An 18,614-nucleotide genomic window follows, 5' to 3' on the forward strand; every position below is an offset into this window, starting at 1 on the left:
TGGTTGGGGATTTAGCTCAGTGGTAGAGCGCTCTGCGTTCAGTCCTCAGCTCTGGAAGAGAGAGAGAGAGAGAGAGAGAGAGAGAGAGAGAGAGAGAGAGAGAGAGAGAGAAAAAGTTAAAGTTCTAACATCCCAAACCCGTCTTGCCATTGATCACAGATCCACCTATGAAGGAAAATCCTTACGAGGACATCGAATTGCATGGCCGCTGCCTGGGCAAGAAGTGTGTCCTGACTTTCCCCGGGTCCCCCACCTCTTCCATCCCGGAAACTTCCACCAAGGTACCTCTGGCATTCCTGAGTTCTTCCCGTTCGTCTGTCTTACTCAGCAGCCTGACTGCTGCCCTGAAACCAGCCCTCTCCACAGAGCTCCCTAAAATACCTTTGGGTTTCTAACTCAGGACCCTCTCTCTCCTAAGTCAGTCACTAAAAAGCCATGCATTCAAACTGTCCCAAGACAGGTGTAATGGGTCCCACCTGCAGCCCCAACACTAGAGCCAAGGCAGGAGAATTGCTGCTCAAAGTTCAGGGTCAGCCTGGTTGACATAGAAAGTTCCAGAGTAGCCTGGCTAAGAAAAGAAAATTCTGAGCGTAAATAAGCAAACAAGTAAAGAAAGGCATTCCAATGAGAAATAAGGAAAAAAGGCAGAGTGGAGAACTGGTTTGTATAGTGTACTACCATCTGTGTACATTTTTTTGGTGGTTTTTTTTTTGTTTTTTGTTTTTGGTTTTGGTTTTGGTTTTTTGTTGTTGTTGTTGTTTTGTTTTTTTTTCAAGATAAGGTTTCTCTGTGTAGTTTTGGTGCCTGTCCTGGATCTTGCTCTGTAGACCAGGCTGGCCTCGAACTCACAGAGATCCTCCTGGCTCTGCCTCCTGAGGGCTGAGATTAAAGGCATATGCCACCACCACCCGGCTCTGTGTACATTTTTTAAAGGTTTTTTATTTGCCAGATGTGGTGGCACACATTCTTGTTTCCAGCCTCCAGGAGGGAGAGGTAGATAAACCTTTGTGAGTTTCAGGACAACCTGGTCTACATAGTAAATTCCAGCTATACAGTTAGACCCTGTCTTAAAAAAAAAAAAAAAGTACTTATTTAATTTTTATGTATATGTATGTGAATTTATGTGCATCACATGTGTGCAGGAGTCCTTCGAGGCCACAAGAGAGCATCAGATCCTGGAACTTGAATAATAGGTGGTTGTGAGCGACCACGTGGGTGCTCAGAACTAAACCCAGGTTCTCTATAAGAGTTCTGAATCACTGAGCAATCTCTCCAGACCCTGCGACTATTTTTTAATATATATATATATGCATTTGTAAGCTCACATTTGTTTGTACATGTGCAGAATATTTCTGTGAGGGAACCTAGAATGTATAAGTGTATATGCAGATACCTCAGTGGTGGTCTTTTGGTATCTGAGTACCCAGAGGTCAAGACTCCAAGATTTACTCCCTTCACAGAAGATCCTTTTGAACCCTTGAGGGGATTTGTTGTAGAAGAAAGGAAATGAAGGGAGACCAAATTTAAGCTGCAAATGTCACTCAAATTCCATTGTCAGGGTTTGTTTCCAGCCTGAGAAAGCAGCTGTATGCCTGTATCCCCCAGGGCAGGGTCAGCATACAGGGAGGGTGGGGTGGTCTTCACAGGGTGTGCGTTCTATACCTGGTGTCCAACAGGGACACTTCCAGCCACAGACTTCTAGAAGAATCGGAGGCATAACCTATTGTTAAGGGTGAAGCTTACAGGCCCATGTGAGCTGCCTCAGGATTTGCCTGAACCAGCTAACTGTCGCATGGAGAAGACTGTTGTCGTGAGGAATGCATGATAACCAATAATTAGCAGTTTCTACTTGCCTTGGAAACGTGTTTGTGTTCTCATTGGAATATGGATGTGTCTAGCATTTAGACACTTTTCCTGACGTGACCAGTCTGACTTAGACAAAATCAGGGCAAAGGACATGGACCAGTGGGGGACTGCACACAAGCCCCTGGTTCAGTCCCCAATACCAGGGAAGAAACTGGACAGAATGGCTCACACCTGTGATCCCAACATTTGGGAAGCTGGGGTCATCTTTTATCTATGTAATGAGTTCAAGGCCAGCCTGGACCACATGAGACTCTATCTTCCAAAGAGGAGTTGGGGTGGGGGGGGGGGTGCTGTGGGATGTAGCTTAATCTATAAAATGCTTGTCATGCAAGAATGAGGACCGAGTTCAACCCCCGGGACCCATGTACAAAAGCTGGGTGTAGAGATATGTGTTTATAATCCCAGTGCTGGAGAGGCAGAGAGGCCCATTAGCCATCTGAACTAGAGAGTTCGAGGCCAGTGAGAGACCCTGTCTCAAAAGAAAGGAAGGAAGAAGGAAAGAAGGAAAAGAATAGGTGGATGACGTCTAAGGAACACCAGAAGGTGACTTCTGGCCTCCTCACATGTGTGGACATATGTGCGTGTGAACCGACACACACATGAAAAAAGGAAAAAGAAGCAGTCATACCCATTCTGCCTTTCACATCCTACCTGGCTCTCCACTCCATGCAGGGAGTCACTGCTCTGAGGAACAGTGAGAACAGCTGCCTTCTGAGCAGGCGGCTCCTCCCTCATGCCAGAAAGTGCAGGCTGAGTAGTCCTTCCTGTCCCTGCTGGGCTGGGCAAATCTGGAGCCTGTGCTACCAACCACAACTGCCAGACTAGGGTGGTAGTGATGCCAGTCAAGTTTTCTGTCCAGATGTGGTTGTCATGGATAGCAGTGTGCCCTGGCCAGTGCCGCTGACATGACAGGCTATTGGGCCCGTGCAGCGCCACTGGGGCCCTGCATCTTATGTCCATGACTCGGCTCTCACATCTGGGTGTCTGGTCTGTGCCCCCGACCTGAGGGACGGCTGCAGACTTTGCCACTTCCTCCAGTTAGCTCATTGAGCATCTGCCACATCTGGCCTGCATCTGGGAAATGAGAAGTAGCTGAGGCAACCCCTCTGTGTTGAATTCCTCTACAAGCCTCAGAAAGCTCTATACCGTCTTTGGGATGTTGGTTTAATTAACTCCTGTCTGGTCCCAGTGGAAACGGGGGTGGGGGGGACAGTTGGACATAGTCTCCTTGGAAAAGAGCAGATGTGCAGCCAGAGCAGATGCTGCGGTCTGTGAACCCATAATGGTGTGTGTGTGGCGGGGGAGGGGAGTTATATAACCATCCGTACTACAGCACAAGGAATGTGGCCGCAGCTCAAAAAGAAATTGTGTGTGTGGGTGTGTGGGTGGAGTATGCTGTCATGTGTGTGGGTGCATGGATGTACTGCGGATGTGCACTGCACATGTGCATGTAAAGGTCTGAAGTTGACAGCGGGCGCCTTCTGCAGTCATTCTCCACTTTATTCAGTGAGCGAGAGTCTTAGTCTGGAGCTTTGCGCTCTGGCTAGCCAGCTTGCCCAGGAAATCCCGTCACTGCCTCCTGAGTGCTGGGCTTCCAGGTGTGCTATCACATCTGCCCAGCTGTTGGTGCGAGTGCTGGGGTCTGAACTCCCCCCAGCCTCTGTTTGTTTGTTTGAGATGGGGGGCAGGTCCCACTCTGTAGCCCTGGCTGGCCTCAAATTTTAATTCTCCTGCACCAGCTTCCTGAGTGTTGTGATTATACAGATGTGCTACTACAGTTGTCAAGGACTAATTTTTATATCAGAGAAAGATGTGCTAACTGGAGATAGTCCTTTTCCTCTTTTTTTTTTTTTTTTTTAAAATATTGTGATACCCACTTAGCCAAAAAGGGCTAGTGATGAGCTTCAGTACATGTCATCTCCCTCTGAGGAGACTCGGGGCTTCTTGCCACCTCCTTCTCATCAAGATATCACATGCCAGGACCCATCACAGCCTCCTGCAACAACTCAAGAGGCTTGAACAGGGAAGTCAGACTTCAGGCCCAGATAGTTCTTGTATACTTCTCAGACACTACAGGTTCTCTGCGGTGCCCAGTGAATCCAGTGCCTATGGGATTAGAGACAGTGTGCCACAGTATAGGGCTGCTGGGCTAGAGACAGTGTGCCACAGCATAGGGCTGCTGGACTAGAGACAGTGTGCCACGGGGGCACGGCTGCCTGAAGGAGACAGGTGGGAATGGGCACTATGCAGGTTGGTGTGAGGCGCCCCTATCAGCAGTAGAATCTGCTGGATAACAGCCGGGGGGGGGGGGGGGGGAACCACCTTTAAGGCCCGCCAGTGGCTTCCATTTCATGCTACAGTTAGGGTTTGGCCAGTTTGACCCTACTGCCAGTTGCTGGTTTTTATGAATGAAGTTGTGTAAGATTTTTATGAATGAAGCTGTATTGTCCTACTCAGTCCTTTGTACATTCCATGCGATGCATATGGACTCGGCATGGCTGAGAAGCTGCAGCAGCATGGCCCACGCCCACACTGCTGTACATGCTGTCTGACTTTGAGGACAAACCTTGCTGGCTCCTACGAAGTCTAGACTCACACCCTTGCTTGCAAAGGCCTCCTCGAACAGACACCTACACTGTGGTACCACTTCTCCCAAGCAGCCTCAGGGCTCTCAGAGCCCTGGTAAAGACTCCGGGTCAGAATTTGCTTCTTCCTACCGAGCTTCAGACTATGCTTGAGAGGCATGACCCCGTGTCCTGCTGTCTTCCCTTCCCTTCCAACAAGAAGCTGCTCAAGCCCACTCCTCCCCGAAGCTCCCTGACGGCTAGTTATGTGGGTGCTCTGGGACTACTGGAGGCTTTCTCCCCAGCAGTGAACCAGGAGATAGAGCCTGCATGCCGCCTGCACACAGCTTCTGCCAAGCTCCTTGGCGTGCTTTCTGGAGCCGAGTACCGTATTTTGGTTGATTCCCTTCTCAGATCTTTTCATGGGTCAAATCCGTACGCTGGCCCAGGGTACATCTTGAATGGAAACAGATACCCGCTGGTTGCCAGCCATCATATAGATTCCAGTGCCATGAGGGCACTGGGGCTTCTTCTTGGACTTCATTGCAGGTGGAATTAGGCTGCTGAGAAACCTGCTTGCTTTTTTTTTTCTTTTTTAGTTTTAGAGCTTTATTAGGAGGAAGAGCAGTGGAGGAGAAGAACCAGGCCTGGGAAAGGAGCTTGTGCCATGAGAGGGAAAGATGGTGGGGAAGAGACAGAGCAGAACACACACACACACACACACACACACACACACACACAGAGGGGTTGGGGGAGGGAGGGGGAGAGAGAGATCTGCGTCGCGGTTCTTTAAGGCGCAGATTGAGTGACCAGGCCGTACGTATGTGGTCACAGCACACACTGATGACATAAGACACAAAGCCCTTTGGAGAAGCCTGCTTTCTGTGCCAAGGTGATAAAGATGCCCACACTGGTCACAGCAGGTCAGCTCTCCACTGTTGGAAGCGTCCTGTGCTGAGCAATGCCTTGCCCCTTGTAGACCAGTGATGATGGGAAAACCGACCACGGAGCAGCTAGGAGTCTCTGTTCCTGGAAATTTTGAAAAAGATGCAGCTCTGAAGTTGTAATACATCCGACTTGGAACTAAGTGAGACTGGGAAACTCAGTGGAACAAAGTAGGCCTATTCCATGAGAGCTTAAGATATGATAGATGTGGCTTTGTAAATTGATTGAGAAAGAAAGGCTCATTCATGAAATGGAATAGGGATAAGTTAGCTTGGAGGGAAATGATTTAGATTAGCGTACCACAAAATAAATTACTGATGGGTTAATGAATAACCGATGTTCAAAAACAAACCAAGAAAATCCAGACAAAAATAGATTTCAGTATTTTTTAAACATCTATCAAGAGGTAAATTATCTTTTTTTTTCCTAAATTTTTTTCATGTCTTCATTTGTACATGGGTGTGTACATATGCACCACAGCAAGCATGTGGAGTCAGAAGAACCTGCATGGGTTGGTTCCTTCCTTCTTCCATGTGGGACCCAGGGGTCAAACTCAGGTCCTCCAACTTGGCAGCAAGCGACCCCCACCTGCTGAGCCATCTCACCAGCCCAGGAGATAGATTCTCTAGGTAAAGAATGAGGAAGTCAGGGCTAGAGAGGTGACTTAATGGATAAGCACATTTAACTTCTCTTGTAGAGGACTGGAGTCTGGCTTCCAGGACCCATGTCTCTCTGTTCACAATGACCTGCAATTCCACCTGCAAAGGCATATGCTGTCTCTGGCCTCTGCAAGCACCCACACTCACATACACAAACCCATGCACAGACATATATGTACACACATAATTAAAGAAATAAATCAAACACTGGCAGGGCAGGAACAAACAATAAGAAAAATAAATAAATCTTTAAAAACAGGAGTGAAGGGCTGGAGAGATGGTTCAGTGGTTAAATGCACCGGCTGTTCTTCCATAGCACCCAGGTTTGATTCCCAACATTCACATGATGGCTCCCAGCCACCTGTAACTCTAGATAGTTCCAGGAGATCCAACACCCTCTTATGGCCTTCTTGAGCACTGGGCATATGTGATGATACACATACCTGCATGAAGGCAAAACACGCATGCACATAAAATAGGTAAGTAAAAACAACACAAAAACAAACGAGTGTTAGATGAATGAGAGAGAAAAACAGGAATAGATTTTAGGATAGAAACAGTGACAGAGGTCTGGGGGCTGGATAGCTCAGCCCCCCAGTACCATAAGAGCAAAACAGTCATATAAACCACTCCCTGAAATGAAAGTATGAACACAGAGGAAGCCACTTAGCAAAGCACTGAAAACTGACCAAGGGCACATCAAGACAGCTAGAAAAACAAGAGGGTCCCCTATTGGTGAAATTATTAACGCCACTCCACGTAGTTAAAAGGGAGGTTTATTTTGTGGGCTAACTTACAAATGAAGGGGTAGGTTGCAGGGTTTGGCAAAGGTATAGTGCAGTCCGGCCGTGTTCTCTGGAGAACTCTGCTCGGTCTACCTCCAGCGTCCAGAGTCCTGGAACCATAGAAGCCTCTCCTCCCGATCCTTGGTCTTCCGCTTCCTCCTCCGCCCTGCCTTGTGGGCGTGACCATTACTGAAGCCTCAATGGGGGTTGGAACTTCCAGGCCAATGCTGGGATGGCTATCCACTACAGTCCCCCAAGGAAAACAGGCAAATAGCACAGTGGCACTCGCCAGATGCTTCATATCTTAAAACACAAAAGTCACCATGCCGTGCCTTGCTTTTTGTGCAGAGCATCATATAGCTCATGGGCCAGCAAGATGACTCAGTGGGTCAAAAAGCTTGCTGCACAAGCTTGATCAGCTGAGTTTGGTCCCCAGAAGCCCGGTAGAGCTATAAAGCATGGAGAGAAAGAACTGAAAGCTGTTCTCTGATGTTTCCATGTGTACAGTGGCACACACGTCCACATACACGTCATGCACTCAGACACAGTAGTAAACAAACAGGTAATTCTAAAATGCCAGATGTTGCCAGGCGGTGGTGGCGCACGCCTTTAACCCCAGCACTTGGGAGGCAGAGGCAGGTGGATCTCTGTGAGTTCGAGGCCAGCCTGGTCTCCAAAGCGAGTTCCAGGAAAGGCGCAAAGCTATACAGAGAAACCCTGTCCCGAAAAACAAAACAAAACATGCCAGATGTGGTGGTGAGCATCTGTGTCCCGGCGCTATTATGATTAGATGAGAGGAATCATCAGGAATTCCATGTATACAATACAAGACAGACGCTGCCTCAAAAACAAGGAGAGAACTGACTCCTGGAAAGCTTGCCTCTGGACATGCATTTACAATAAATAAATAATTGTTAAAAATAATAATATGAGAGATGGCTCAGCAGGTAAGAGCACTGGCTGCTCTTCCAGAGGACCTGGTTTCAATTTCCAGCATCCACGTGGCAGCTCACAGCCATCTGTAACTCCAGTTCCAGGGGATCCAACACCCTCTTCTGGCATCTGCTGGCATCTGCTGGCACCAGGCATGTGCAGGCAAAATACCTATACACATAAAAATTGAAAGGATTGGTATCGGCTCAGGACCCCCAAGACCAAGTTCTCAGCACAAAGGAGATTTATTTGCCCTAGAGAGACAGAGGACAAGGGAATAAGAGACAGAGACAGGAGATAGAGGACAAGAGAAGGGGAAGGGGTATTTGTGTCAGAGTGGGACAAAGGACTGCCTCTGGATAGAGAGGAGACAGGTGTGGCTCATAGGCAAATGGCAGTTTATAAAGGTACAAGGGGGCCGGGCGGTGGTGGCGGCACACGCCAGGTGGATCTCTGTGAGTTCGAGGCTAGCCTGGTCAATAGAGGGAGATCCAGGACAGGCACTAAAACTATACAGAGAAACCTTGTCTCGAAAAAACCAAAAAAAAAAAAAAAAAAAAAAAAAAGGTACAAGGGGAACCCCCTGTTATAGGATGAGGTTTGTTTTTGTGTTTGTTTTGTTTTGTTTGTTTGTTTTTCGGGACACGGTTTCTCTGTAGCTTTGGAGCCTGTCCTGGACTAGCTCTGTAGACCAGGCTGGCCTCGAACTCACAGAGATCTGCCTGTCTCTGCCTCCCGAGTGCTGGAATTACAGGTGTGTGCCACGACCGCCCAGCTAGGATGAGGTTTTTAACTGGGCATGTTTTTGATTTTTGGTTTTGGTTTTTATTGGGCATATTAATTAGGTGAGCCAAAGAGCGCTTATGATTGCTGAACTTCAATACTTTGATGGCTGGACCATGGTAGTCAGCCTCAGGAGAAGGAAGTGGTCAAATAAGGAACTTAGACCTTGATGGCTAGTTTTAGGCATGTAATCTAACAGTTCCAGCTAGGCAGAAGGAATGGGAGAGAAGGGCAAGGCCTGCCAGAGCCATGTTTGCCATGCTGGGGCTGGTTAGAGTCCCTTCAAAAATAAATAATTTTTAAAACACTAATGTGTACCTGAAAGAGCCTTTATATCCATACACTAACTTTTGTTCTCATGGTTGCAATCTGTTCTACTGTCTGGAGACTTCATAATTTATTTGCTCAACCTCTGTTGATGAACATTTAGATTAATTGCAGTGTTTTGTGGTTATATGCCCTCTCACAATACATGACACTCTCTGCGGAGTATAACTTTGCTTGTACTATATGATGTTACCCAAGTATGAGTATATCAGTAAGGGGAATTCCTAGGGTGGCCTGCTGGGTCAGAGGGCTCACTGTCATTTTGTTAGGTGTGCCTATCTTACCTCCATGCAGTTTGCTCTCACCGGGGTGTATGGAAGTTGCTTCCCCTCACAGTCTCACCTACAAAGTGAATTAGCAGGTATTTTTACTTTTGCTAGTTTTTGAGTGAAAAATGTCTCCTTGGTAGAGTTGGAATTCTCTCTTCTTTTTGGAGAAAGCTGAGATTCTTTCACAGATCTGGGAATGATTACACTCCCACTTTGTGAAAGGTCTTATCTTCTATGATTTTGTTGGTTTGAGTGGGCTTGCACTCATCAGCTTGCTGTATTTATCAGGAAAATGGATTCTTTTCGGGGTTATAAACTTTAAGTTTCATTTTTTTTTGAGACAGAGTCTCATGCAGCCCTGACTGGCCTCAGACTTGCTATGCAGCTGAGGAGGGCCTTGCACATCTGGTCTTCTCAAGTGCAAGAATTACAACTGTGCACTACCATGCCAGAAGTCAAGTTCATTTTTATTTTGGGGGGTACTGAAGATCAAACTTGGTGTCTTGCACATGCTCAGAAAGTCCACTGAACTACACTTACTGCTGATCGGTAAACTTTTAAATAAGTTATTTATTTACCTTTTGATTTGAAAGAGACTTGTTTACAAATGAAATCCTGGATTGGGGCTCTAGCTGGTTAGCAGAGTGCCTGTCAGGGTAAGGCCCTAGATTCAAATGCCCAATACTATAGATTAAAAAAAAAAAAAAAGATACTGATGCCCAGAAGGATGAAATTTCCTATAAAGCAGGCCCTTGGCAAGCCAGCCCCCAGGGTCACAGCCAGTTTAGTCCTATAATTTACAAGGACATGTGTCTTTTATCATCAACCCTCATCTGTAAAGCCAGAGTGGAGGCAGGTGGCTTCCCACCTGTCTGAAAGAGATTGGATTAGATTTACATATTTGTCACATAAATTTCCCACAAATGGATGGTAGCACAGCATGGTTAGCATAGCAAACCCCAGGTACTCTGGGAACCCAGGCCAGCCTGCTCAGTTCCCTGTCTCTGCACTGAGAATCTCCCCGACCCAGCCCAGCCTGCTCAGTTCCCTGTCTCTGCACTGAGATCTCCCCGACCCAGCCCAGCCTGCTCACTTCTCTGTCTCTGCACTGAGATCTCCCCGACCCAGCCCAGCCTGCTCAGTTCCCTGTCTCTGCACTGAGATCTCCCCGACCCAGGCCAGCCTGCTCAGTTCCCTGTCTCTGCACTGAGATCTCCCCGACCCAGCCCAGCCTGCTCAGTTCCCTGTCTCTGCACTGAGATCTCCCACCTCGACCCTTTTGTTTGGACTTACGCCTCTCTCCTTTCTCACACAGCCATCCTTGTCCAAGTCTGCATTTTTCCGGCAAAATTCAGAGAGAAGAAACTTCAAACTGCTGGACACTAGGAAGCTGAGTCGGGATGGAAGCGGGTCCCCTGTGAGAACCAGCCCGCCTTCTACACCTAGCAGCCCAGATGAAACTTTCTTTAACCTTGGAGACATACAGAATGGCAGAAAGAAAAAAAAGATCCCCAGGGTAACACATACTTCAGATTTGGAGGTGCGGGATGCGCCCCCAATTCTCTGTAGAGGAAGTTGAGGAGAGATTATTTGCAGTCCCCTGCTTTCTGTGTTCCTGTGGGACGGGGGACACAGTGAAGCCAGCAGACTAGGATATGTGGGTCATCTTCTCAGTTCTTACTGCGGTCCTGTCTTCTTCCCCTTAGCCGTTCCTCTCCCGCCTCCTTAACATTTTGATTCCAAACAGTCTTTTCCTGCCTCTGTGTGTGTGTGTGTGTGTGTGTGTGTGTGTGTGTGTGTGTGTGTGTGTGTGTGTGTGTGTGAGACAGACAGACAGACAGCAGACAGACACTGGGCACGAGTTTCACACTTGGCTAGGGAAACACTCTACCATTGAGATATATCCCCAACTCTTTTTTTGAGACATGGTCTTGCCAATGCATAAAAAAAGTCTTGTAAACATTTAATTACTTTATGTGTATGAGTGTTTTGCCTGTGTGTAGTGTGTGCTTTATACATGCCTGCAGAGGCCAGAAGAAGGCATTAGATCGTCTAGAACTGGAGTACAGCTGGTCGTGAGCTGCCATGTGGGTGCTGGGAATTGAACACTGGTCCTCTACAAGGGTAGCCAACATTCTTGACCACTGACCCACCTCTCTAGTCCCAGGTTCCACACTTTCATGCTGTTTGATTTGCCTCAACTGTGCATGGTTGATTTCCTCTCCCTCCCCCACCCCAGGGTAACTTGGAGGCTGTCCCTGTGGGAAGGAAAAGTGGAGCATGACCTCAGGGCTCTGCTGGGGTGCCTTTCAGTAATGGTGTCCATTGAGTGGCTTCCTGGGGACACAACTGGAGATGAAGGACCTCTGGGGACCATGGAAGATCTACCACGGCAGTCTAGAAACTTAAAGCAAGAGAATTTTTTTTAAAGATTTATTTATTTATTTATTATGTATATAGTATTCTGCCTGCATGTGTCCCCGCAGGCCAGAAGAGGGCACTAGATCTCACTACAGATGGTTGTGAGCCACCATGTGGTTGCTGGGAATTGAACTCAGGACCTCTGGAAGAGCAGTTGGTGCTCTTAACCTCTGAGCCACCTCTCCAGCCCAGCAAGAGACTTTTGAGATAACCTGATCCCTCGTCTTGTAGATGAGGCATCAGATGAGAGAGGTCAAAGAAATGGCCTACTGGTACCCAGATGTAAAGGGGGCCAGAAAATTAAAAGTATGGTAAAAATGAAAATTGAGTATTTAACCGGGCGGTGGTGGCGCACGCCTGTAATCCCAGCACTAGGGAGGCAAAGGCGGGTGGATCTCTGTGGGTTCGAGCCCAGCCTGGTCTACAGAGAGTGTTCCAAGACAGCCAGAGCTGTTACACAAAGAAACCCTGTCTCAGAAATAACTAATTAATTAATTATCTAGCTAGGTGAAGTCGCTCAGGTCTGTAGTCCAAACTCAGAAGGAGACTGAGGCAGGAAAATCATCATGAATCCAAAGCCAACCTGAGCTACAAAGTGAGTTCCAGGCCAGTCTCCCCACCACCTCCAAAAACAAAAAAGGCAGAGCCAAGGGTTAGGCTGGGTGGTAGAACACAAGCCTGGAGTACACAAGACCCAGGTTCAGTCCTCAGCACCCCCCTAAAAAGACATGATAAACTAATGTTGGTGTGGGGATCTGAGGCACACGTGCTGTGGATGTGTCCTTGACCACCAGCCCCTGCGGTCTGGCACAGTGTGTGACTCCACCCAGCCGCCCAGAGGAGAGAGCAGGGGAAAGAGACACAGGAAACACCAGATCCTGTCTGGCCAACAGCGAGAGAGGCCTATGCATTTGAAGTAGATCTGTTCTCTGATGTAAGCGGTTGTCCTCAGGGGAGTCAGCCCACACGGGAGATACTGTGGTGTGTAACGGGCTCCATGCCGGGTTGGGTGGTCTTAAGCCCTGGGATGTGTCCCATTCCAGAGCATTCTGGTGCACTTCCATGCCACACGTGTGCAGCTGTATAACTGGGGCCCACTCTTCCACAGAGCACCCCTTTGCACACGCGGGAATAGGACTCAGAGCCCACTGTAAGTGCTGCCCCTCTGCTGGGGCCGTCCAGACATTCCCTACCTGGGAATTGTTTTTCTGTCTGTTCCTTCTCTTGGCTTGTTTTGGGAGTAAAGGGCTCTTTCCTAAGCCGCAGGGACACCACAGTGTAAAGGTGTGTGTGGGGGGGGGGGAGGTGAGTGACACTGTGAGCCAGGGAAAGTGTGTGTCCCTTCCCCCAACCGCCCAAATGTCTCTGCTGGGTGCAGGACTGTTGAGACCCTGGCTGCCCGTGGGCAGTGAGGCCAGCCTCCTCCAGTGTTTTGATAATGTGGTTGAAAGAATGATCAGAAGACGGGGAGGCAGTGTGTCCCTCCCCTTTCCCTGAACCTTGTCATCTAGGAAAGAAGGGCCGGCCTAGGCAGCCCTCCGCACCAGGGAGGGGAGTTAACACGGGCTTTTCTTCTGGTGTCTGGCAGCTGGTATTGCGGATCAATGCCATTTATGAGGCCCGGAGAGGAAAGAAACGGGTGAAGCGGCTATCCCAGTCCACGGAGAGCAACTCAGGAAAAGGTAGATCCCTCTGCCCCACCCCGCTGGGCTGTCCTGCTCACTAGAATCCGAAGACATCCTTCTGTTCACTGAAGAGGAGGCAATGGCTGTTGCTTATCCGCCCTTCTCTCTGGGCCAGAGGGCCAGAAGGCAGCTTAGTGGTACATGCTCTGACTTCAGCTGAGTGCTGTGTGTCATCTGGCTCTGGCAGCGACCTTCCTGGCTCCGCTGCAGTGGAGGGCTTCTGCCTCTTGCTATAGTCCCATAGAGCAGCCACCTTCCCCAGTCAAGATGGTTGGTAACACACTAAGTCGAGCAGAATTTGACTGGCGTATTTACGTAGTTGACAGAACACCCCGTCTAGCCTGGAAGTTCGGGGTCTGTTGCGCTGGAATTCACATCTGCCCCTTTCTTCCTTGTTCTTTTGGTCCAGTGACAGATGAGAACAGTGAGTCTGACAGCGACACTGAGGAGAAGCTGAAAGGTAAGGAGAGCAGGTGCGGGAGGTGACTCAGAAGCTACAGTCATGCTCCTCTCTACTGTTGAGGGACAGACACAGCCTGTTCAGTCTGGCTTGGCAAGGCGTGCCTGTCTCGGGGGACCCTAGGACCTAAAGTGTGAGCAGGGTGGGGGGCAAGCCTGTGCAGAGATTGGGCTGTGATGGTGTGCCTCTAATGATGACAGGCACCAACCACACTTGAGAGTGGCTGAGAGTGGCAAGTAATCTCTTAAGATCTCGGAGCCTCTAGTTCCTCGCTTGCCAGACGAAGTAGGTAGAACAATTCCCTGGGGGCCTGATGTTCAGTGATCCAGGTCTAAGCTTCAGTGAGTTTTCTGAGATTTCTCAGACCCCATTGGGGAACAGAGAGGGCAGCCGTGGGTGCTGATCAAGGTGACCAGACTGGTCCACTTAGAGGCTCTGACACCATTTATACTTGGGCTACCCCTAGAATAAACAAGTCCGTTCCCACTGCAGAGAACTGGCTGGGACAGACGTGAGAGTGAGTTCCTGAGGTAGCCGGGTCTTGCCTTCATGCCACATGGGATGTTTACAGAGCTCTCAGCTCTAAGAGCTCCATGGTCTGGATTTTGTCACTTCACACAGACTGAATGATGGAAGTGCATGAGGGGAAATGTACAAGTCCCCACCCTAAAGACAGATGGAGGGGAAGCCTTGTGGAGCTTCCAACTTGAGGCTTATCGGCAAAGCCCTGGCCAGTCCTGAGCCCTGGATCCTGAGCCCTGCTGGGCTGGCAGGCCAATAAATGAAGGGTGCCCCTTCCTCAAGTTTGTCAAAAGGCCCAAAGAAAGGATTTTCTACTAATTGGCTAGATGTGCAAAGACTCAAGGGATTAGAAAAAGCACTGAAGCTAGGAATTACATAATCCGTCAAGCACTGAGCAGTTCCACATTGGCAGATGAGTCACGTCAAGCCTGTGGCTTCCTTCTCTCCCCAGCTCACAGCCAGCGTCTGGTCAATGTGAAGTCGCGCCTGAAGCAGGCCCCTCGGTACTCGTCACTTGACCGGGATCTCATTGAGTACCAGGAGAGACAGCTCTTGGAGTACTTTGTGGTCGTGTCTTTGCACAGGAAGCAGGCAGGGGCGGCCTATGTGCCAGAACTCACCCAGCAGTTTCCTCTGAAGGTAGGGAGACAGGTCCCTGCGGGCTGCCTGGGGACTGCCACATCCTGGCTGTCAGCTTGGATTCAGGGAGGTGAGGCAGTCTGGGACAGACTTAAGGTCTAAGGAGTATCTGCCACATGAAAAAAACTAGTAGTAGAAATTGTAACAGGTCCAGGAAGACGCAATTAAGAATGCAAAACAGGCACAAAAACAAACAAACAAAAACAAGCAAAATACTCCCAGGTATGCCTCTGGTGGCATCGTCTTTAAGCCCAGCGCTCCAGAGGCAGAAGCAGAGACAGGTCGATCTCTGTGTGTTTGAGGCCAGTCTGGTCTGCACAGTTCCAGGACAGCCAGGGCTATATAGTGAGACCCTGTCTCAACAAAAAAAAAAAGAGAGAAAGAGAGAAGAAAAGAAGGGAGGGAGGGAGGGAGGGAGGAAGAAAGGAAGGAAGGAAGGAAGGAAGGAAGGAAGGAAGGAAGGAAGGAAGGAAGGAAGGAACTAACTTCTTCCAGGGACTGGAGACGTAGCTTAGTTGTTGGAGTGCTGGTGCTGCACAAAGCCTGAGTTTGGTCCCCAATCCCACATAAATTGGGCAGGGTAAATGCACACCTGCAATCTCAGCACTTGAGAGGTAGAGAAAAGAGACCAGAAGTTCAAGGCCATCTTAAAGGACGCATAGTGAACTCAAGGCAGGCCTGGGATACATGAGATCCTATCTCAAAACAACAACAGAGCCCTTTCACGTTCTGTGGTCCCAGTGCTGACCATCTGTCCTCTTCCCCCACCTCCCCCTGAGACAGGGTTTCTCTCTGTAGCTTTGGAGCCTGTCCTGGACTAGCTCTGTAGTCCAGGCTGGCCTCAAACTCAGAGATCCACCTGCCTCTGCCTCCCGAGTGCTGGGGTTACAGGCATGGGCCACCACTGCCCGGCCCATCTGTCTTCTTTGTCTCCTTATCCAGCCAAGCCTTTTCCCAGTCTGTCTCAGCGTTTTCCCCTTAAGCCACATCCTAAGTAGCATCACGGTTATGTCTGTGCTGAAACATCTTTGAATGCACTCTGTTTCTGTTTTAGGGGAAAGCCCTGCTAGGTTGTGGTTTATACCACTGATAATATCAAGGGGCCTAAAATAAAGGGCTCTTAATAAAGCCTGCAGTGACGTGGCCAGTGATCCTGAAGTCACTCTTAGGCTTTGAAATCTGTATTAAAGAGGCTACTGTATTCTAATTCAGTCCAATGAGAATTTACATTCAGGCATTCAAGCTATTTTCTGCTTGGCCCCAAGTCTATAAAGATAAAGAAGATGGGTTTCCTGCCCCTTAGGAAGGTATAACAGATGTATGCTAAAAGAGTGTATGTATTCACAGGCGCTATCAGGTGGTAGACTCTGACAGTCATACAGACCAGGGCCCCAGAAAAAGGGAAGCTCATCTTGATTTATGCTGGGCTTCTGTGGCAGTCACCCCATGCAGGACTCCTCCAAGGAAGGCCTGAACCCTGCCTGTCTGCCTGCTGCTGTCCTTTCCCAGACAGCTATTTTCATCATAGTGGGCTAGCACAGTAGTGTTTAGAACAGTGATGTAAATGGGCACACACCGTCCACACAGGCACCGACCCCTCTGCCTTCAGCTGCCTTGCCTTTAAGGAACACTCTCCTGAAAGCCCCACTGCATGGATGTCTGGGTTGGGGGATCTTGCTGGGTACATCCATGTGAGAGAAGCTCCGCCTCCCAGCCAAGTTGAGAGCCCCAGTAGACAGCAAGGCCTGAAGGACTAACTTCTCATTCTCACTGTCCTCAGTACCCAGTGCATTGCTGTGCACATGATAACACTTAACTGGGGTTCCAGGAACAAAGGCATTAAATCATGAATTAATCACTGACTCATCAGAACTGCTGAATGCTTGCCATTTCCAGCCTGGAGCCTTTTGACTCAGACTCCCACTGAAAACCCTCTTTTAGGAGAGAGTTAAAAGTCACTGTTGAAAACGGAGCTAATTCAGAAAGCTATAAAGAAAAGAAATCACCCATGGTCTTTATAGCTAGCACGTTGTTGTTTGGGCCTAGTCTTAACTCATACTGTGTTTCCTCTATCTTTACACTGTAGCCATTGTGATGGTTTTGTGCCATGACCCATGTATAGCCTTGTAAGCATATTGTTTTAAAACATATTTAATACAAATTCTGAAGCATCTTTTTTGAAGTTCTCTAATGCCCCAGTATGTAGGGAATCCTTCTCTGTTTACTTGATCTTTCTCTTTGGAAATGTATTTTACTCCTGATATTTTTTATGTAAATTTGTTTTATGTTGTTCATTCTGGTTCATTCTGGGCCTTCTTTTGTTCTGGGATAAGGTCTTTTATATGGCCCTATTTATATCTAGATTTTTGATAATTTTGTTTTATTTATTTATTTATTTATTTGGTTTGGTTGGTTTTTTGGTGGTGTTGGTTATTTGCATGTGCATGTTTGTGTGCATTTGTGCATGTGCATGTGTGCTTGCATGAATGTGTGCATATTGTGACAGGGTCTCCCTATTTTGTGGCTGACCTGGAACTCACTATGTAGACCAGGCTTTCCTCAAACTCACAGAGATCACCCTGTCTCTGCCTCTCAAGTGCTGGGACTAGAAGCATATACCACCAGTCCCAACCTTTTTATAAGCTTTTAAATAATGGGTTTTGCTGGGCGGTGGCGGTGCACACCTTTAATCCCAGCACTCAGAAGGCAGAGCCAGGAGGATCTCTATGAGTTGGAGGCCAGCCTGGTCTACAGAGCAAGATCCAGGACAGGCACCAGAACTACACAGAGAAACCATGTCTCAAAAAAACATAATAATAATAATGGGTTTTTATCCCACATTCCAATGATTACCTTATTCAAGGTTGGAAGTCCATATTTTTACACTAATAATATTCTATTAAGCCAGGTGTGGTTGCTCACACCTGTAATCCTAGCACTTGTGACTGAGGCAGGAGAATCTTTGTGAGTTTGAAGCTAGCCTGAACTGCATACTGAGACCCTGTCTCAAAAAAGCAAACCAGGGCCCAAGGATCTGAAGAGATGGCTCAGTGGCTGAGAGCACTTTCCACTCTTCAGGACCTTTGTTCAATTCTTAGCACCACATCAGGTGACTCACAACTGCCTGTGACTCCAGTTACATGGAATCCAGTGCCCTCTGGCCTCCAAGGGTACCTTCACCAACGTAGTACACATAAACTCACTTAGGTGCACACACATATACATAAAAGTAAATAAATAATAAGAATAAAAACAAAGCAAAAGCCATCTATAAAATGAAAACAGATTCCTGTTGATTTGATACACAAAATAAGTAAACTCATTATTTTTTTTTTTTAAGTTTAGTTTATTTTGACATAGAGCCTCACAAAGCCAGGTCAGCCTTGAACTCACTGTGTATCTAAGCAGCTGAGATTTACATGGATGCATGACCACGCCCAGTCTTCATGACATTAAATATAATCTCTAAATCAGACTTTCATTTATCTTCATCCTCCCCGTTTGTTCTGCCCGAGAGTCTATCCTGAGTGCTGGACAGAGAGAGACCAACAGTCAGGATCAGTTTCCTTCCTCACTCTAAACTCACTGTGTGACCAGGACAAATCATTTACCATCAAAGAGCAAGTCTCCTGTCTGAAATGAGAGGGTGGGCCTCATTCTGTCCAGCTCCCTTCCACGTCCACATTCAGTGATTTACCCCCCCCCCATGGGGCCAGCTGGTTTTACTGTGTAATGTGGTCATGTCTGTAGTCACTG

The 18,614-nt window shown here is 48.1% G+C and overlaps 1 protein-coding gene across 4 annotated transcripts in view; it reads left to right on the forward strand.

Moving 5' to 3' along the window:
• Positions 1–18,614, forward strand: part of Dennd2a (DENN domain containing 2A) — a 97,110-nt gene that overhangs the window by 51,612 nt on the left and 26,884 nt on the right. For all 4 annotated transcript variants that reach the window (XM_036180569.1, XM_036180572.1, XM_036180573.1 and 1 more), the window contains 5 exons: positions 160–281; positions 10,447–10,647; positions 13,141–13,234; positions 13,647–13,697; positions 14,671–14,858. In XM_036180569.1, coding sequence (XP_036036462.1) covers positions 160–281; positions 10,447–10,647; positions 13,141–13,234; positions 13,647–13,697; positions 14,671–14,858 — 656 coding nt within the window. The remainder of the gene's footprint in view (positions 1–159; positions 282–10,446; positions 10,648–13,140; positions 13,235–13,646; positions 13,698–14,670; positions 14,859–18,614) is intronic.

The sequence above is a fragment of the Onychomys torridus genome, chromosome 3 (genome assembly GCF_903995425.1).
Source record: "Onychomys torridus chromosome 3, mOncTor1.1, whole genome shotgun sequence".
Classification (NCBI taxonomy): domain Eukaryota; kingdom Metazoa; phylum Chordata; class Mammalia; order Rodentia; family Cricetidae; genus Onychomys; species Onychomys torridus.